The sequence below is a fragment of the Schistocerca gregaria genome, chromosome 7 (genome assembly GCF_023897955.1).
Source record: "Schistocerca gregaria isolate iqSchGreg1 chromosome 7, iqSchGreg1.2, whole genome shotgun sequence".
In the NCBI taxonomy this organism is placed as follows: Eukaryota; Metazoa; Arthropoda; class Insecta; order Orthoptera; family Acrididae; genus Schistocerca; species Schistocerca gregaria.
Genome location: NC_064926.1, coordinates 347,785,983 through 347,806,100, shown reverse-complemented (window position 1 = coordinate 347,806,100; position 20,118 = coordinate 347,785,983). Strand labels below are relative to the sequence as shown.

General features: G+C 40.3%; 1 protein-coding gene across 1 annotated transcript in view; it reads right to left on the bottom strand.

The window, feature by feature from the left end:
• Positions 1–12,555: 12,555 nt before the first annotated feature.
• Positions 12,556–20,118, bottom strand: part of LOC126281401 (26S proteasome non-ATPase regulatory subunit 4) — an 87,588-nt gene continuing 80,025 nt past the window's right edge. Inside the window, exon 9 of the mRNA XM_049980334.1 lies at positions 12,556–13,147. Coding sequence (XP_049836291.1) covers positions 12,894–13,147 — 254 coding nt within the window. The 3' untranslated portion in view covers positions 12,556–12,893. The remainder of the gene's footprint in view (positions 13,148–20,118) is intronic.

The window sequence follows — 20,118 nt, the reverse complement described above, 5'->3', positions numbered from 1 at the left end:
GGCCAGCTCCTCCTGTGTCCGTACACAGCAGTCACACATCCTATCCATCCTAAGGAATCAATTTACTGAAGAGACTTAATCAACTTTTAACTAGACTGCTAATTCACTAAAGGTGGCTGATTATTGACTAAACTGTGATTGCTAGCCACTTCTTGTAGAAAATAATGAAAATAGCACTACCTTTCTCTGGATTGTATTGAAAACAAATACTAGCACTACTGGCACTATGGTTGACTAAAGAGACTCTCTCTGACTGTATTCAAAACAAACACAAAATCTATGGAACACTATTAATAGCACTCGACAATTAAAGCTTCCTAAAAACAAAAACACACGGAAGAAGAAGTGACAAGTAAGAAAAATACAGTTAATTCTTAAATTAAGGTAGCTCGCTGCACAGCAGATGTGAAGCAGACGGCGGTTAGGACGACACTGACACTACTGGCACTATGGCTGACTAAAGGGACTCTCTCTGACTGTATTCAAAACAAACACGAAATCTATGGAACACTATTAATAGCACTCGACAACTAAAGCTTCCTAAAAGCAAAAACACACGGAAGAAGAAGTGACAAGTAACAAAAATACAGTTAATACTTAAATTAAGGTAGCTCGCTGCATAGCAGACGTGAAGCAGACTCCATCCCTTCTACCAGAAGAATAAGCCACTGACTCTGAAAGCTTGCGCATTTCCTTTAACTGCTATGTGTCTTTTCACTTGCTTTCACTTGCCGAGTAGATTTGTTTTCTATCCAGTTATGATGTATGTATGTGTGGATAAGCACACTCTTTTGAGTTTCTGTAATTGAGCTCTCAGTGCTTCTTTTACTAGCATCATTTGTTCTATGATTTTATTGACATTCTTGAAGTGTCTGGCCCTTCTGACTTACCATTCTCTGTGTTTAATTTCTGAATTTCAGATTTATCACAGATGAACTTTTTTGAAAGGGGAATTTATAGGTGATTTTTTCATCACATTCTTTGAGAACTTCTATCTTATTGTTATGCTTTAATCATCCACTGGTATTGCTAAATTGTCTGTGGAAGCTAAACAAGACAGATTAGTGTTATCTTTGTTTGCCCAAGTAGAATAGGTTCCCAGAGATACGGTGTTTTCATTTTTTTTTTTCTCATTCCCTAAGGACTTTAAATGAGATGAGAGTGAAGGTGAGTGGTGATGAGCAATTTCCTTGGCGAACACCTGTTTTAACTTCAAAGGGTTCTGATATTTCCCACGTAGATTTTAACTTTGATGTCTTGTTTGAATGTAGTTAATGGGGCTTATATCTTTGGATCTAGTCCCTGCACTAGAATATCAGAGACTATTGGTCAATCTAGTCATGTCTTCTCAAAGTTGACAAAGTTGTACATGCGAGCATTTTAGTAAAAGGCTTGCTTGGTATTCAATGATCTTATTTTCGTGTTGTGCTTGTGTTCTTTGAAGTAACTGTGGTGAGAATATTGTGTGTGTCATCTGAAAGAGAGGATCACTTTTTGTCTATGCTACCCCATTTCCTGTGGAGTGGATGTTTCCAATATTATGCCAGCTTTTCTGTGTGTCAGATATCCATGATGATTTGTGTTAACTCCTGAAATGTGTTAGTCCGTATGTGCTTCAGTAACTCTGTGCTTCAGTAACTCTGTGATGGTGCCATATTCCTCAGATGTCCTGTTTTAGACTCTAACAATGTGTTTTTAGTATTTCTACAGTTGTCATTATTTGTCATGCAAGTGTACATCCTGCTTTCTAAAGCACAGATTCAGTGGTGTGTATCCATGGATCTTCGCACTGAACATTGTATAAAAGTGTGTCATTTTCCCTAAAACTATTTTCAGTAATTTTATATTGTTCACATATGTGACTACCCTTTGCTTGTCGAATTAATGTTGCCATCTGTTTTTTTTTATTTTGAAGAAGTGTTGTTTAGTCTTGGATGATTGTTTACTGTTATACAAGGGTTGTTCAATAAGTAATGTCCCATATTTTTTTCTCAGAACATATTTATTGTTAAGTATCAGAATTTGGTGACAATAAACATCAACATGTCTTGTAGTCTCCATTACGTTCTATGGCCATACACCAACATTGTGGAAGAGCATGTATTCCCTGTTGGTAAAATCTCTTGTCCTGTAGGCATAGACATGTTTTCAGTGCATGACTGACACTCTCGTCATCTTCAAAGTGTGTTCCCTATAGAGAATTCTTAAGCGGCCCAAAGAGGTGGAAGTCCGAGGGTGCCAGGTCTGGACTGTAAGGTGGATGAGGCAATGAAGTCCAACTAATTTGGCGATGTGTTCCTGGGTTCTCAGACTTGTGTATGGGCATGTATTATCATGTTGGAGTAAGATTTCTGCTGGATTCTTGGCCGATCAAACAGATCGGAAACGGTTCTTGAGTTTATTCAGATTCTTCACATATGCCTCTGAATTGATCGTTGACCCTCTTGGCATCACATCCATGAGAATGACACCACTTTTCTGGCAGAGGGGTTTTCTTGAATTTCTTTTGTGGTGAATGAGGTTGATGCCACTCCATGGACTTTAATTTTATTTCTGGCACAAAGTGGTGCACCCAGCTTTTGTTCCCCGTACGATCCGTGACAGAAAGGCCTCTCCTTCGGTCTCAAAATGCTCCAACAATTCAGATGAAATGGCCTTGAATCTTGTGGTCCATTTGAGCATTCATGGGACCTATCGTGAGCATCTCTTTGATATCTCAGAGTCTCGATCATTGCAAAAGCACTTCCAATGCTGACCAACAAATGTAGAGACAATTTTTAAGTTGTGATGCGCCGGTTGGCACGAATAATGGCATCCGCATGATTCAGCAAGTCTGGAGCAGTGGCTGTGACAGGATGTCCCGAGCATGGGTGATCAAGGAGCTCTGTTTCTGCATTTCCTGAGGCTGTAACTTTCTCTACTCATTGCCTAGACATACTCCTATCAACTCCAGCATATCATCACAATACACTGCATAGAAACATTTATGGATGTTTATCATAGCTTCTTTTTCTGCACACAAGAGTTCAATAACAACATGGTGCTTGTAACATGAGTCATATGTAGACGCCATTCTGACACTGTACTGCGGCTCTGCCATCTGCCAGAATAATTCAAAATTTCACCAGTGCACAGAACAAACATCAAAAGTGAAGTACCAACAAGGGTGTTTGTCTTTGTATATTAATGTTCCTTTTTTTAAAAAAAAATAACGTGGGGTATTAATTATGGAATGACCCACATATTTCTGGAAGGCCATGTTTCATTCTTCCAAATTGTCTTCACATACATAGTCCCAAAAATTTTGTTTTGTGTTCTTGTTCTGCAGGTTAGATTTTTGGCTTTCTGTATGATCTTGGCTTGAAACTGCCCCCAGATGACTAACCTTTTCTTTCTTTCAGTCCTGTTTTAATGGGTTCCTCGGGTCCTTTTCTATTAATTTTCTGATGAAGTGTACTTTTGTGGTGTGCTATTTTGGACTAAATTTAACATAGATGTCAACAAGATAGTGTTCCAAGTCAACATTTGCACCTCTGCAGGTTTGTACCTCATTAACTTCTTTCTGTGACTTGAATGTGATGGCAGCACAGTGGATTTGATACTCATCAAACAACTGTATGGGTTACCCCCAGGTCTTTTGATTTCAAAAATGTTTCCTCACAGATGTTGACATGATTTTCAAATTCTTTTGTCAACATAACACAATGAATCTGGTTCTATTCTTGTTGGCAAAATTATGTATTCAGAAACTGCTGTTTTTTGGTGTACTGTTCCTCTGCCAAGCTGTGCAGTGAAATCGCCTAGTAGGATTCTTATACTGGTTCTTTGTTATACATCAGACTAAGGGCCATGTACAGTAGCTCAAAAAACAATACAAGACTTTTTTTAGGATGTCTATACTACTTGTGATTTATTTACTACAATGATACATTTAACTCTTTCAGTGCTGTGGGTGTGTATGCACATGGGTTTTCCTTCAGTGCTATGGGCAAAGTGATATTTCCAGCAGATCCACGAAGAAAAATAATCCTGATCCTACTCCTAATGATCCAACTCCCCAAGACACTATCCAAATTGAACCCTGCCTGGAACAGTTCCATCCTCCATCATAGCGGGACCCACCTCCTCTTCCTCAAAATCACCCTCTCCAAACCTTCCAGGAATTTCTCACTTCCAGTCTTGCCTCTCAATCTTTCTTGAAAAACCTTAATCCTACTCCCAACATTACCACAGCAAAAGCCCAGGCTAACCGTGATCTGAAACCTGACCAATCCATCATCATTCTTCCGGCTGACAAGGGTTCCACGACCGTGGTACTTGATCGTCAGGAGTATGTGGCTGAGGGACTGCATCAGTTTTCAGACAACTCTACATACAAAGTTTGCCAAGGTAATCCCATTCCTGATGTCCAGGCGGAGCTTCAAGGAATCCTCAGAACCTTAGGCCCCCTACAAAACCTTTCACCTGACTCCATCAAACTCCTGACCCCACCGACACCTCGCACTCCCACCTTCTACCTACTTCCTGAAATTCACAAACCCAAACATCCCGGCCCTATTGTAGCTGGTTACCAAGCCCCCACAAAACGTATCTCTGCCTACGTAGATCAACACCTTCAACCCATTACATGCAGCATCCCATCCTTCATCAAAGACACCAACCACTTTCTCGAACGTCTGCAAATCTTACCCAGTCTGTTACCCCCGGAAACCATCCTTGTAACCATTGATGCCACTTCCCTATACACAAATATCCTGCACGTCCAGGGCCTCACTGCAATGGAGCACTTCCTTTCACGCCGATCACCTGCCACCCTACCTAAAACCTCTTTCCTCATCACCTTAGCCAGCTTTATCCTGTCCCACAACTTCTTCACTTTTGAAGGCCAGACATACCAACAATTAAAGGGAACAGCCATGGGTACCAGGATGGCCCCCTCGTACGCCAACCTATTTATGGGTCGCTTAGAGGAAGCCTTCTTGGTTACCCAAGCCTGCCAACCCAAAGTTTGGTACAGATTTATTGATGACATCTTCATGATCTGGACTCACAGTGAAGAACAACTCCAGAATTTCCTCTCCAACCTCAACTCCTTTGGTTCCATCAGATTCACCTGGTCCTACTCCAAATCCCATGCCACTTTCCTTGACGTTGACCTCCATCTGTCCAATAGCCAGCTTCACACATCCGTCCACATCAAACGCACCAACAAGCAACAGTACCTCTATTATGACAGCTGCCACCCATTCCATATCAAACGGTCCCTTCCCTACAGCCTAGGCCTTCGTGGAAAACGAATCTGCTCCAGTCCTGAATCCCTGAACCATTACACCAACAACCTGAAAACAGCTTTCGCATCCCGCAACTACCCTCCCGACCTGGTACAGAAGCAAATAACCAGAGCCACTTCCTCATCCCCTCAAACCCAGAACCTCTCACAGAACAACCCGAAAGTGCCCCACTTGTGACAGGATACTTCCCGGGACTAGATCAGACTCTGAATGTGGCTCTCCAGCAGGGATACAACTTCCTAAAATCCTGCCCCGAAATGAGATCCATCCTTCATGAAATCGTCCCCACTCCACCAAGAGTGTCTTTCCGCCATCCACCTAACCTTCATAACCTCTTGGTTCATCCCTATGAAATCCCCAAACTACCTTCCCTACCCTCTGGCTCCTACCCTTGAAACCGCTCCTGGTGTAAAACCTGTACTATGCACCCTCCCACCACCACCTACTCCAGTCCTGTAACCCGGAAGGTGTACACGATCAAAGGCAGAGCCACATGTGAAAGCACCCACGTGATTTACCAACTGACCTGCCTGCACTGTGACGCTTTCTATGTGGGAATGACCAGCAACAAACTGTCCATTCGAATGAATGGACACAGGCAAACAGTGTTTGTTGGTAATGAGGATCACCCTGTGGCTAAACATGCCTTGGTGCACGACCAGCACATCTTGGCACAGTGTTACACCGTCCGGGTTATCTGGATACTTCCCACCAACACCAACCTATCCAAACTCCAGAGATGGGAACTTGCCCTACAATATATCCTCTCTACTCGTTATCCACCAGGCCTCAATCTCCGCTAATTTCAAGTTGCCGCCACTCATACCTCACCTGTAATTCAACATGACCTTTGCCTCTGCACTTCCGCCTCAACTGACATCTCTGCCCAAACTCTTTGACTTTAAATATGTCTGCTTGTGTCTGTATATGTATGGATGGGCGTGTGTGTGTGTGTGTGTGTGTGTGTGTGTGTGTGTGTGTGTGTGTGTGTGTGTGTGTGCGTGCGTGTGTGCGTGCGCGAGTATATACCTATCTTTTTTTCCCACTAAGGTAAGTCTTTCCGCTCCCAGGATTGGAATGTCTCCTTACCCTCTTCCTTAAAACCCACATCCTTTCATCTTTCCTTCTCCTTCCCTCTTTACTGACGAAGCAACCGCCGGTTGCGAAAGCTCAAAATTTTGTGTGTGTGTTTGTGTGTTATTTTATTGTGCCTGTCTACCGGCGCTTTCCCGCTTGCTAAGTCTTTTCGCAACCGGCGGTTGCTTCTTCAGGAAAGAGGGAAGGAGACGGAAAGACGAAAGGATAAGGGTTTTAAGAGAGAGGGTAAGGAGTCATTCCAATCCCGGGAGCAGAAAGACTTCCCTTAGGGGGAAAAAAGGACAGGTGTACACTCGCACACACACACATATCCATCCGCACATACACAGACACCTGTGTGTGTGATTATATATATATAAAATGGAAAGAAACTTCCACATGGGAAAAATATATTAAAAACAAAGATTCCAAGACTTACCAAGCGGGAAAGCGCCGGCAGACAGGCACAATGAACAAAACACACAAACACACACACAGAATTACTAGCTTTCGCAACCGATGGTTGCTTCTTCAGGAAAGAGGGAAGCAGAGGGATAGACGAAAGGATGTGGGTTTTAAGGGAGAGGTTAAGGAGTCATTCCAATCCCGGGAGCGGAAAGACTTCCCTCAGGGGGAAAAAAGGACATGTGTACACTCGCACGTCTGCCGGCGCTTTCCCACTTGGTAAGTCTTGGAATCTTTGTTTTTTTTTTATATATATATATGACGATGTAAATAAAACAGAAAGAAACTTCCACATGGGAAAAATATATTAAAAACAAAGATTCCAAGACTTACCAAGCGGGAAAGCGCCGGCAGACAGGCACATGAACAAAACACACAAACACACACACAGAATTACGAGCTTTCGCAACTGGCAGTTGCTTCGTCAGGAAAGAGGGAGGGAGAGGGTAAAATGAAAGGATGTGGGTTTTAAGGGAGAGGGTAAGGAGTCATTCCAATCCCGGGAGCGGAAAGACTTCCCTTAGGGGAAAAAAAGGACAGGTGTACACTCGCGCGCACACACACACATATCCATCCGCACATACACAGACACAAGCAGACATATTTAAAGGCAAAGAGTTAAGGGCAGAGATGTCAGTCGAGGCGGAAGTACAGAGGCAAAGAAGTTGTTGAAAGACAGTTGAGGTATGAGCGGCGGCAACTTGAAATTAGCGGAGGTTGAGGCCTGGCGGATATCGAGAAGAGAGGATGTACTGAAGGGCGAGTTCCCATCTCCGGAGTTCGGATAGGTTGGTGTTGGTGGGAAGTATCCAGATAACTCGGACGGTGTAACACTGTGCCAAGATGTGCTGGTCGTGCATCAAGGCATGTTTAGCCACAGGGTGATCCTCATTACCAACAAACACTGTCTGCCTGTGTCCATTCATGCGAATCGACAGTTTGTTGCTGGTCATTCCCACATAGAAAGCATCACAGTGCAGGCAGGTCAGTTGGTAAATCACGTGGGTGCTTTCACATGTAGCTCTCCCTTTGATCGTGTACACCTTCCGGGTTACAGGACTGGAGTAGGTGGTGGTGGGAGGGTGCATAGGACAGGTTTTACACCGGGGGCGGTTGCAAGGGTAGGAGCCAGAGGGTAGGGGAGGTGGTTTGGGGATTTCATAGGGATGAACCAAGAGGTTACGAAGGTTAGGTGGACGGCGGAAAGACACTCTTGGTGGAGTGGGGAGGTTTTCATGAAGGATGGATCTCATTTCGGGGCAGGATTTTAGGAAGTCGTATCCCTGCTGGAGAGCCACATTCAAGGTCTGATCCAGTCCCGGGAAGTATTCTGTTACAAGTGGGGCACTTTTGGGGTTGTTCTGTGAGAGGTTCTGGGTTTGAGGGGATGAGGAAGTGGCTCTGGTTATCTGCTTCTGTACCAGGTTGGGAGGGTAGTTGCGGGATGCGAAAGCTGTTTTCAGGTTGTTGGTGTAATGGTCGAGGGATTCAGGACTGGAGCAGATTCGTTTGCCACGAAGGCCTAGGCTGTAGGGAAGGGACCGTTTGATATGGAATGGGTGGCAGCTGTCATAATGGAGGTACTGTTGCTTGTTGGTGGGTTTGGTGGGTTTGATGTGGACGGATGTGTGCAGCTGGCCATTGGACAGATGGAGGTCAACATCTAGATGTCTGCTTGTGTCTGTGTGTGTGCGGATGGATATGTGTGTGTGTGTGTGCGCGCGCGAGTGTACACCTGTCCTTTTTCCCCCCTAAGGGAAGTCTTTCCGCTCCCGGGATTGGAATGACTCCTTAACCTCTCCCTTAAAACCCACATTCTTTTGTCTTTCCCTCTCCTTCCCTCTTTCCTGAAGAAGCAACCATCGGTTGCGAAAGCTAGTAATTCTGTGTGTGTGTGTGTGTGTGTGTGTGTGTGTGTGTGTGTGTGTGTTTTGTTCATTGTGCCTGTCTGCCGGCGCTTTCCCGCTTGGCAAGTCTTGGAATCTTTGTTTTAATATATTTTTCCCATGTGGAAGTTCATCGATATACTGCGTAGTTGTTAATCAGAAGGGAACTTCTGAAAGACTGGATACGAACCTGCATTTGATAATCCAAGAGCTCCATTACTTCTTCGGAAGGTTAAACTTCATCAAAGCCAAATATACGCTTGATCTGAGGTTTCCCGACTGATTATACAACGCTCCCAAGATTACGAGGCATTTTATTTGTACATATTAGCAGACTGCCGCAAAGCACGAGCCTGCACAGAAGAAGAATCATTGCCTGATTTCATTCTAACAAGTAAAATTTCTGAATCATTTTGAATGACTGAGCTATGACTGTGTTTCCTATCACGAATGACTGATTGCTCGAACAAATTGAGAACTACATAGATCTAAATCTCGGTTACTTGAGAACAAAACAAGATATCCCTCGGCTCTCAATTTTAAATAAAAATTTTGATATCTTATCTACTTTTATTCACTACAATGTCTGAGCAAAATCGACCACAAGCAGGGTTTATGCCCTGCTATTTTACCTCTGCAAAATCATTAAAATTTCACCCAATGTTTTACTTAATATTATGCAGGACACTAACTACAGCAGATTATGAAGAGAAACTCATTCATTTATGAAGCAAAGATATCAAACTGTACAAGTGCAAAATTTTTTGTTCACCTAATAGTTTTTGAAAAACTGAGCAAGCCTTAAGTCATTCATACGGCCAGTACACCACCTCTCAGCACAGGAACCATCATTCAGCAAGCAGCAGAGCCATAACAAAAGCTTTCTCAGTGCCGAGTGCAAAGATCATGTCTGTAGTAGCAAAAGGGTTAATTTGTTGTGTGCAATATTTTTTATAAATATAGAAATATTTTTTTAAATGCTTCATTTTTATCAACTGTACTAAATAATTAGGTAACTAGCTACATGCAGAAAAATGCAGAAATGTAGTTTTACAATGGGGTGGCACAGATCATCTCAGTACAGCTCTGCTTCTGCTGTGGGATTGGTAGCTGTTGCAATTGGATCTGTGTGACAGTTATGTCAGACAACATTCTGTATAATGCTCAAAAGGTCTAAGCAATGATTAATGGAAAATCTCATATTAAGATGTGAAACAAATACTAACAAAGAGATAGAGGGGCTGGCCAGTACTTACCTCAGCTCAGTAAACTGGCTGAGCACATGAACGGGCATAGACGAACTGTCCGCCTAAATACTCAGTAGCAGAGCATGCCATCCAGCATAATTCTCGGGACCTAGGAACCTGCTAACATGTATGTGCCGTTTGGCTTCTCCCACCCAACACCAGTCCCTCGGAACTGCAGAGATGGGAACTTGCGCTCCAGCACATCCTTTCATCCCGCCATCCCCCTGGACTGAACCTATGTTAACCAACTTCACTTCCATTTACTCTTCAGTCTTCTCCTTTTTCCCTCTCCTCTTTAGCCATTCACATACCTTTTCATCCTACATAGTTGTGTTCATCTTTATACTATATACCTCTTTACTTCTGTATGGATCCTCTTTGGTTTGAAGCTCTCACAGTACTTAACAGTAGAATATCTTTGGCTTCCCTCTGACAACCATGCCTCCATCCTTGCTACCCTCCCTGTTTACCTTTCCCTGTTGCTTCATAAACTGGGTTGTGAGTAACTGAATCCACTTTCCCTTCTTCCCTTTTTCCCCTCTCTCCTCCCTGATGAAGGAACAAAGTTCCGAAAGCTAGGAATGTAAATTTTCTGTTCTGTTTTGTGACTATCGGCTGTACTGAGCTGAGGTAAGTACTGGCCAGCCCCTCTATTTCTTTGTTAGTAAAAGGTCTAAGCACTCATTCCTACCACAAACACTGCGTCTTAAGCAGCAATGACTGGTCTGCAAATTACCTGTCCACTTGACTATCATGTCAATAGCAGATATATGTGCTCTGCATCATGGAAACATGTCTAAAGAATGCACAAGATACCTACACCAATTTTATCCATTTGTCCATGCAAAGTGTTTCTTGAAACTGACATTGACATTTTGTACTAGGTCAAAACAAGGGCTGAAAGGAAACTCTCCATTAATGGGCAAATATAGGCACCACTTAGGAAAATTATATTACAAGATGATGACAATGCACATACATTGTGAAGGCCTGGGAGACCCATTTAGTGTATGTTCAGAAACATCTGAGCAAACGTTGAGCAACAGTGTGCAGATTCTGTCCCACATTGCTACCAACAATGACAGGCTGGCTGAATTAGAGGTCCTTTGCACTTCCTTTGGCAACAAGAAGAGATTTTTCAAGTCCAACCTTATTTGTGGTGTTAGGAGCATGATGTCCTGATTCTACAAAAATGTTCCTCGACTTGACTGTAGATCTGTCGTAAAGATGAGTAAAAAGCACAAACTAGAGACTGTGGCCATCCTGTGATAACACAGACTGTGACTTATAGAACTGCACCCCTATCACCTTGGCATGTACATTGATGAAACTAGCAAGTCACTTCAGCATCCACCTCTAGATTCTCTCCGAAGCTTTTTTCATGTAAGATCAGCAATACAATGACAACCCCTGGAGGGAAGTTGTATTCACAGAAGACAAGTCTGATGGCTCCAGAAGTACATTAACTTGGATAAGTATCTTCGTTAAGAAATAAATTTAAAGTTAGTGCCATGTTCTGATTCACATATGTCTATACTCTAGATTGTGGAAGACGAAGGGATACTTTGAGCTGGATCACTAAAATGGAATAAAAATTTATGATGGTTATAGTGGATGTAAATATTGTAAGTTTTTCATGAAGTATTATTGTAAGTGTGACAAAATGTCAAATAAACAAATTGTGAAATACTGCACTTTATGAGATGAATAAAACACATTTCACATTGCTTTTCATTACTTTCATTTGTAATACTATATCTTCAGTGTTTCTGTTGCTTGTGGCAACTGCTGATTTAGTGTACAATTTTGTTGTCATGGATCCTTCCTCATAAATATTAGCATTGTTACAACTGAATGAAAAATGAGTATTGTTACCTATACACAAATCTTTGTTGTTTTCCATGTGAACCAAATGAGATAAATCACAGAATTCAGATACAAATACAGTCAAAGTTAAATCCATTGTGTGCGGATCTGCAAGTTTAAAGATGCATATTAGACGTCAATTTATTGTAATGTTCGAGATGTTGGATGCAGTATGAACTGGCTTGCATCGATTTTATTTTCATCATATTTATGCGCTTTTAAGCTCAATGCCCTGACATCAGTTTCTTACAGCAATTTGATTTTTTTTTTAAGGATCACATCATATTGCTTTAGAAAGTGATGTCCAGGCACTGAAATCAGTATAAGAAAACAGATCAGGGCCAGTCTGTAAGGTCCCCTTGTAGGAGCAATACAGTCTAGATCTGTAATACAGTTAACTTTTAAATCTAACGAAGTGAGTCTGCATAATAAAGTACACACAAACCAAACTTTTGCAAAACAAAAAATTTATTCAGCATAATGAACTGACACTGATATGTTTTAAAATAATATCATAAATGCAAACAGTAAACACAGAAACAAAAATTCTAGACAAGAAGATATATGTGAAGATTACATCAGACAATTATTACTTTATTGAAGTTCACACAAATCATACTCCTTTCTTCACAACAACACTATTAAATGCTGTGAGGCAAATAAAACTAAAAATTTTACATTTATTAAGGAAGATGGGGCACATACAAAAAAGAACTCATTCAATGAAGGTCAAAATCTTTAATTGCAACATAAATATATCTGTTTCACCTTCAGACAGTTGAATAGCAATTTCTTATTAACATTGCTTAAAAACTAAAATTTACACCAATTTTGTGTATTGAATTAGGACAAGAAAGCTGTCCAGCAACTGCAATGAACAGCTGGGGTTAAGTATATTCAGTGTTAATGCTGCATTAATTTTTTGTCTTAGTATTAAAAATTTTCCAGTCCACTGGTGGCCTCATAACCATCCATTCTTCAGTATCATTGAAACTGAACACACTGATAGACAAATTTGGAAACCTCAGAATTTATAACTTACAGATCAGTATTTTGTTGCTTTATTTCTTCCCCTTATCATCATCCTTACGATCTTTTTTGTCACTTTCTTTCTTGTCTTTTAAACTACCAACTGCTTTGCGTATAGCCTCACTTTGTGGATCAACTCCAGGTAAATTTTCTAGAACACTCTGCAAAAATTCAGGATCATTCATCACTTCAGAATAATCATCATCTCCCTCAACTTCCATTGGAGTTTCCGTTTTCTCTTCTTTCACAGAGCTGCTTCCTTCCTCTTTCATTGGTACTTCTTCAGCTAAAAAAGGTAATGTCATTTCTCAAGTATACATAATTCACAATGTTTGAATTCAAGATTATGTACATTGATATGCTAACTATTCCACAAAATACTGTGCCATTGTAATGATACAATTAACAGCTACCTCCCCTTTCAGTAGTACAAATGTACTCTCACCCACACCCCCCTACCCCCCACCCAACCACCAATCCAGGCAAACTTTCATATTTGCCAAATGTGACTTACTTCAACTGCATAGATAGGCATATTACATTTTTTCAGTCTTGGAACAAACATTGAAATCGTGACAAGTTTCAACTTCTTCGAAAATCATCAGATGATTTTAACCAGGGGCCATTTTTGCCTCTCTAGACATTACTTAGAGGGGGCAAAAATGCCTGCAGACCAAAATCTTCTATTTTCTAAGGAGCTGCTACTGGTTATGATATCACTTTTGAGACCTGAGTCTGGGAAAAAACTAATGGAAGAATTTTGCCATATGAACTACTAATAAATTATGAGGTTTTATGGATGGTCGTGAAAAAATAGAAAACACAAGTTTTTAGAGGACATGTAAGTATGATAACTTTAAAACACTGTCCTATCATTAGAAAGCTAACCTGCTTTATATTTGGCAATACTAGATTCGTTATCTAGGGGCCTATGAGTATCTTATCAACGATCCATATCTGAACTATTCTAAAAAACAAAAATCTAGAACACACATTATGTATTAATGAGGATCAGAAATGAAAAAGAGGGTAATGAAGCCCTGATATTTCAGAATCATGTACACATATAGCTAATCAGTGCTAATCTATTTATCCTTAAAATGAATAAACTTAGAATTTGAACTCTTCATTTTTTTAAATTAGGTAGTTATTTTTATATTTTGATTAATGAGTGAATATTTAATATCCTGCATAGAATTCAATCCATTAGTCATGTTGTCTTGTCTTTCCTGCACAGAATGTTTGGATTATAGCTTGTTCAATATTAGATATTCACTCTTTCTAGAATTGTCTCTAGTAAGGGAACATGTACTGTGGTGTGCCAACAAATCATGATCCTACAGCAGAAAAAGGCGATCAAAAAGTTTTCATTTGAGGGTGTTGCTGCAGTGTATATGTAACGTAGTGCGACTCTGATGCAGGTATACAAGCACTGACACACAGGCAACAGATTAGCGTGGTATTCTTGTCTTTTCAACAAGCGTGCAGTAAATGCAAAAATGTGAACTATGGTGATATTACCAAATGCGTCAAAACAGGGCAAACATGCTGTTATTCTTTTCTTGGCTGCTGAAGGAGACACAATGGCAGACATCCACTGAGGAATGGAGAATACAAATTATGGCAAAAAGTCCATAAAAACTGCTTCATGACAATGCACATCATGCAATCTTAATATGGAAGTTATGGCAACTGAAGTGATACACACTCGGGCACCTGCCCTACAGTCCTGATCTTTCCCCATGCAATTATTGTACTTTGGTCACTTAAAAAATACCTTTGAGTGTCAATGATTCCTGTTGGACTAGGATGTGCAGCAAGCAGTTATGAACTATTTCACAGAGCAGGACACTGTGTTTTATCAAACAACTAACTTCAACCTTGTGCACTGGTGGGACATTTGCTTGTTTGCCAAACCAATTCTGGATGTACAGCCTTTGAATGACCACTTTCTGATTGTTCCTTATACAATAAAGTTTTTATGTTGAATACACCGTTGTCATCATCTTCGGTCCAAAAACTGGTTTGATGCAGCCCTCCAAGCTACTCTCTATCCTGTGCAGGCCTCTTCATCTCCAATTAACAACTGCAACTTACAACCTTCTGAATCTGCTTACTGTATTCATCTCTTGGTCTCCCTCTATGATTTTTACCTCCCACGCTTCCCTCCAATACTAAACTGGTAATCCCTTAATGTCTCAGAATGTGTCCTACCAACCGATCCCTTCTTCTAGTCAGGCTGTGCCACAAATTTCTATTCTCCCCACTTATTCAGTACCTCCTCATTAGTTACATGATCTACCCATCTAACACTACACTCAGTGTTAACACTCTGGTGACCAAGCCACAGAATAGGTCAGGCCACAGAACTGCTTCGAAACAACCGCACCCGAGTATAAGTCGGGGGGGGGGGGGGGGGGGGGGGGGGGGGGGTCTGGAAGCAGGCCGGCTATTGTTGTGCTGCTGCATATAACACCTGCCTATATGTTCATTGCTGCTGGTCCCCTGTGTGCTCTGGTTTTAGAACCATGTCGAAACAAATGGCAAAACATGCATAGCAGCTTTCGTGACACGCTGCACCATTGTGCATTGGTGTAGCCGTGGGTTTCAAATGTTCTCTTTACTGCTTTCCGTTTCTTGTTCATTTTTCTCTCAAATATGTCACGTTTTCTGAGTGAGAATTTTAGAGGCCTTAGAAGAATAATTGGACGATTCTGATTCTGAGTGGGAAATGTCTGAACGTGGAGAGAATGAAAAGGAATCAGATACCGGTAAAGGAGCGGTCTAGTGCAAATTTTCTTCAGTGTTATTATTATGACTTATATTATTTGAGTTGCTTCAGTTAGCAGAAATTTTATTTCTGCTCGTCTTGTCTATCTCGCAGAGGAATCTGATGAGCTTGCACCTGTGCAGCCAGTGTTTATCTATAAAGTACATCCTTTGCAATACAGCGGCAATGAATTTTGCGGGCAAACCCACTGATGCCGGATTAGGCTGGAAATAGGCTGGAAATTTGCTGACCATCAACCTACTGTTCCACAATTTGAACAGAAAAGTGGAATAATGGCAGCTGTTCATGAGAATTCCACTCCTCTCAATGTGTTTTCGATCTTTTTCCCCGATTCCAAAATGAAACGCACAAAATCTGAAACACACAGATACGCAAAGTCTGTTTATGACAAACTCAAAGCAGCTTTCCAGGGTAAAGACTCACAATTTTTATATTTCATGGGTTGGAGTAAAGCTGAAATGTATTTGTTTTTTGGCATATTTATACACGTGTCTTGTGAAAAAACAAAACTGACAGGTTACTGGTCTACCAACAATTTTATTAACCAAAAGTGACAGGTTACTGGTCTACCAACAATTTTATTTTAGCCTCTTTCCCTGGTTCTGTTACGGCCAGAAACAGATTCAAGGCAATATTATCAAATCTGCATTTGAATGACAATGCAACTTAAGTTCCAAAAAGACAACCTCAGCACAACCCCATGCATAAAATCAGGCCAATCCTGGATCATTTCATATTAGAATCACAAAAATCACTTTACCCATCAGAAAACCTCACTATTGATGAAGGCATGTGTGGTTTACGTGGAAAAGTGGTATTTCAGGTTTACATAAAAAACAGATCTGACAAGTATGGAATCGATGTTTATCGTGTGCGATTCCAAAACTGGTTATGTTCTCAGAATGGAGGTATATGCTGGGAAAGGAACACAAGACAACTCCATAACACCATTACTTGAGAGGTTGCTAGCAGATTACCTGGGAAAAGGCTACACTGTTTACATGTACAGATTTTATAGTTCACCAGCAGTATTCGATTTTCTGTGGCAACATAAAACGAAAGCAGTAGGTACATGCATGACTAAGCAGAAAGAACTACCAAACGAAATCGTTTCCAAAAACTGAAAAGATATGAACCTGTGTCAATGAGGAGGAATCGTCTGCTTGCTTGAAGTGGAAAGACAAAAAATGACCAGCTCTGGCATGTCTGTTCATACAAAGGAAGGTATCAAAACCAGGTGCCATTCTTGATTGTAATATTTACAAAACGGGGGTCAATAGGAGAGATCAAATGATTTCTTACTATGCATTTAGGAGGAAACAGATGAAGTGGTGGAAGAAATTTTTCTTCCAAATGCTTGTAATGGCTACAACAAATGCATTTGTCTTATGCCAGGAAACCAGGACTCCTGCTCAAAGAAAGAGCTGCCATTTTTCCTCTTTTCTACGACAAATTGGTGAAGGACTTATTCACAAAAGTACAAATTTGGCACTAGACAATGTTCCTAGTGAAACTCACAGCAACAGACTTCTAGGACAACATTTTGCAGAAAAAATTCCAGCCACTGAGAAGAAGGAGCATCCAATTAGAGTGTGTGAAGTTTGCTCCGAGAGAGAGAGAGAGAGAGAGAGAGAGAGAGAATCTAGTGGTAAAGCAGGTAGGAAGGAAACCAGCTGGTGGTGTCCAGACTGCAGTTTACCATTTTGCATGCCAGAATACTTCAAAATCTTCCACACTGAAGCTAATTACCTGTGAATTTACACAAAACCAAAAAATGCATTTTTTGTGAAACCGAGATCATACATTTTATGTTCGTTGTTATTAATTTTGTCATCAACCAATACAATTAAAATAATGTTTAAAATAAACCTTAAATAGTGTTCTTTCATATGTTTTCTGTTTCAAGATATCTTAAAATAGAGACATGCCAGTTATATTTCAAAAAATGCTAAAAATGGACGGTCCACAGGACCAAGAGTGTGTCTAAACTGCCAGTCCTCAAAGTGTTGACAAATTTCAATTCTTCAGAAATGTTTTTCTTACCACTGCCAGCCTACATTTTATATTCCCTCTACTTCAACCATCATCAGTTATTTTGTTACCCAAACAGCAAAACTCATTTACTTGTTTAAATGTCTAATTTCCTAATCTAATTCCACCTGCTGATTTAATTTGACTACCTTATCCTCATTTTGCTTATGTTGATATTCATCTTATATCCCCCTTTCAAGACATTGTCCTTTCCATTTAACTGCTCTTCCATGTTCTTTGCCTTCTCTGACAGAATTATAATGTCATTGGCAAACCTCAAAGTTTTTATTTCTTCTCCCTGGACTTTGATTCCTACTTCATTCCTCCTCCCTGCTTGCTCAACACACATACTGAATAACAGAGGATGGGCTATAACCCTGTATGACTCCCTTCTCCACCACTGTTTCTCATTCATGCCCCTGCAGATACTGGGGCCAAAAGTTCATAAAAGCACAAATTATGTTTACAGCTGACGATATAGTATGAGCTTTTCACAGCACTCACAAATGTTAAAATCTGACCTATGACTACACAGTCTAGCACAAAGGAAAAAACTGGAAGCCTATTCACATAAACAAACAAGTGAATAGCTCAGATTTTTTTTTCACTTGGCTGAATACTGATGGGCTTCTACTGTGATGTGCCAAAGATGAACACTGTAGTGTCAGCTTAACACAGTAAAAATTTGTTAAACTATGTGGTGCACCAACAAAGCATGTTTACACTTGCGGCAACTAGCAGTGTGCAGTGTGCCTGATAATGATTCATGACAATCAAAACTGGTATCACTGATGAAGATTTTCCATAGTACATTATGATGCCACAACAGGATTTTTGGTATCTCCACCTGTGGGGCACCACCAACTGGAAGTACATGGAATTACCGTTTGAAGATCCAGACAAAAAGAGAGCACTAAAGAGCAAAGCAGGACGAACCGATGAACAAAGTTTTTGATTAATTTATGATTTTCAGTTTGCTGCCCATCTGGACACCAAGGACTTTTACAAATGATTTTGGCTGCTATACAGTGAAACACTTTTCAGGGGCTTTTAAAAATAAAGCAAATTACAGAAAAATGCAAGTGCATGATTTGTAGATCATCAATAAGCAATTTTACTAACTGTACTGAGTTTTCATTGGAAACCTTTGTCGTGCATAAGTTTTACATTTCATAAACACATTAATGATTGAATTTTTTTCCCTTCAGTTTCTTATGATGGCTGACTTTTTGCCTCCCTAATATTCTATTCGTAAATACAGTTGAAAGTTTCAATGCCTACATTCAAAATGTAGAATAAATCCAAAAATGATTACAAGACTTTGACACATTACATGTATGTATACAACTTCTAAATGCATACAGGACATAAAACTTGCTACATCTTATGGTGAAAATTAGTTTCTAAAGTTAATATGTGAAATAGAGGATAAGAGTTGTTCCACTGGATGATGCTGTCTGATTACATCAGATGGTGGGCCCACTGAGGTAATTATTTTCCATAAGTATCATCATGACCTTACCTGTATGTACAGAAACAGCATAATAAAATATATGTTTGTAGCATATTATACAGAGTGGGATGTGCAGTTAAATTGTAGCTGTGCTGTTAGGTTCCACCCTAATAAACACTTAAGAAATTACCAAATATTCCGAAGAGTAATAAATAAATGAATGTATGCCATAAACCACGTGACAATATCTTCTTGCAAATGAAAGTTATTTGCAGTTTTTTACAAAATTATATGCCAACAACTTTCCTGTACTTCGTACGTTTTTCCCTAAAGGCATCACATCTATTACAGTTCAAAATTAATTTATATGTTAACAAGAAGTAGTACTACCTATGCCTCTTGTTTATTGTTCAGACTAATACTGAAGTTTTGTCCAATCCCATAACATAACTGCGAACAATGCACAACACAATATAATTATTACTATGCTGTCAGAGTTAGGACAGAGTATCAGCAGCATAAATCATTCCAACTTCTGTTACTTCAGAGCCAGAGAATGTCTGGCTAATGAAAGTTAACTGTACTACATTTGTGGACACTACTTGAAAACCCGTTACCTTACCGGCATCACTTTTTGTAATGTTCCAGGAACATAAAAGTGGGTTACACTGTATTTTCAAGTTGTGCTGCATATGGCATTGCTAGAAGGACATGAGAGCTAAATATGCCGTCAATATCTAGATAATTAGAAACCAAGTGCTAGCTCAGGTTGAACAAGGGTGGGGGAGGGAACTGGTCACTGATATACAGCAAGTTATCAATGAAGAGAATTTGTAATCATGTAATGCAGCCCTACGAGGAGGAAGAGAAAAAAAAAAAAGTAGTAAATGGAGACATTAACAAACACCTTGATGCAGTATCAAGAACATTTTCATCTGCTGGCTTTTAAAGGATGTATGTAGTTTTGGTTAACTACCCTTAA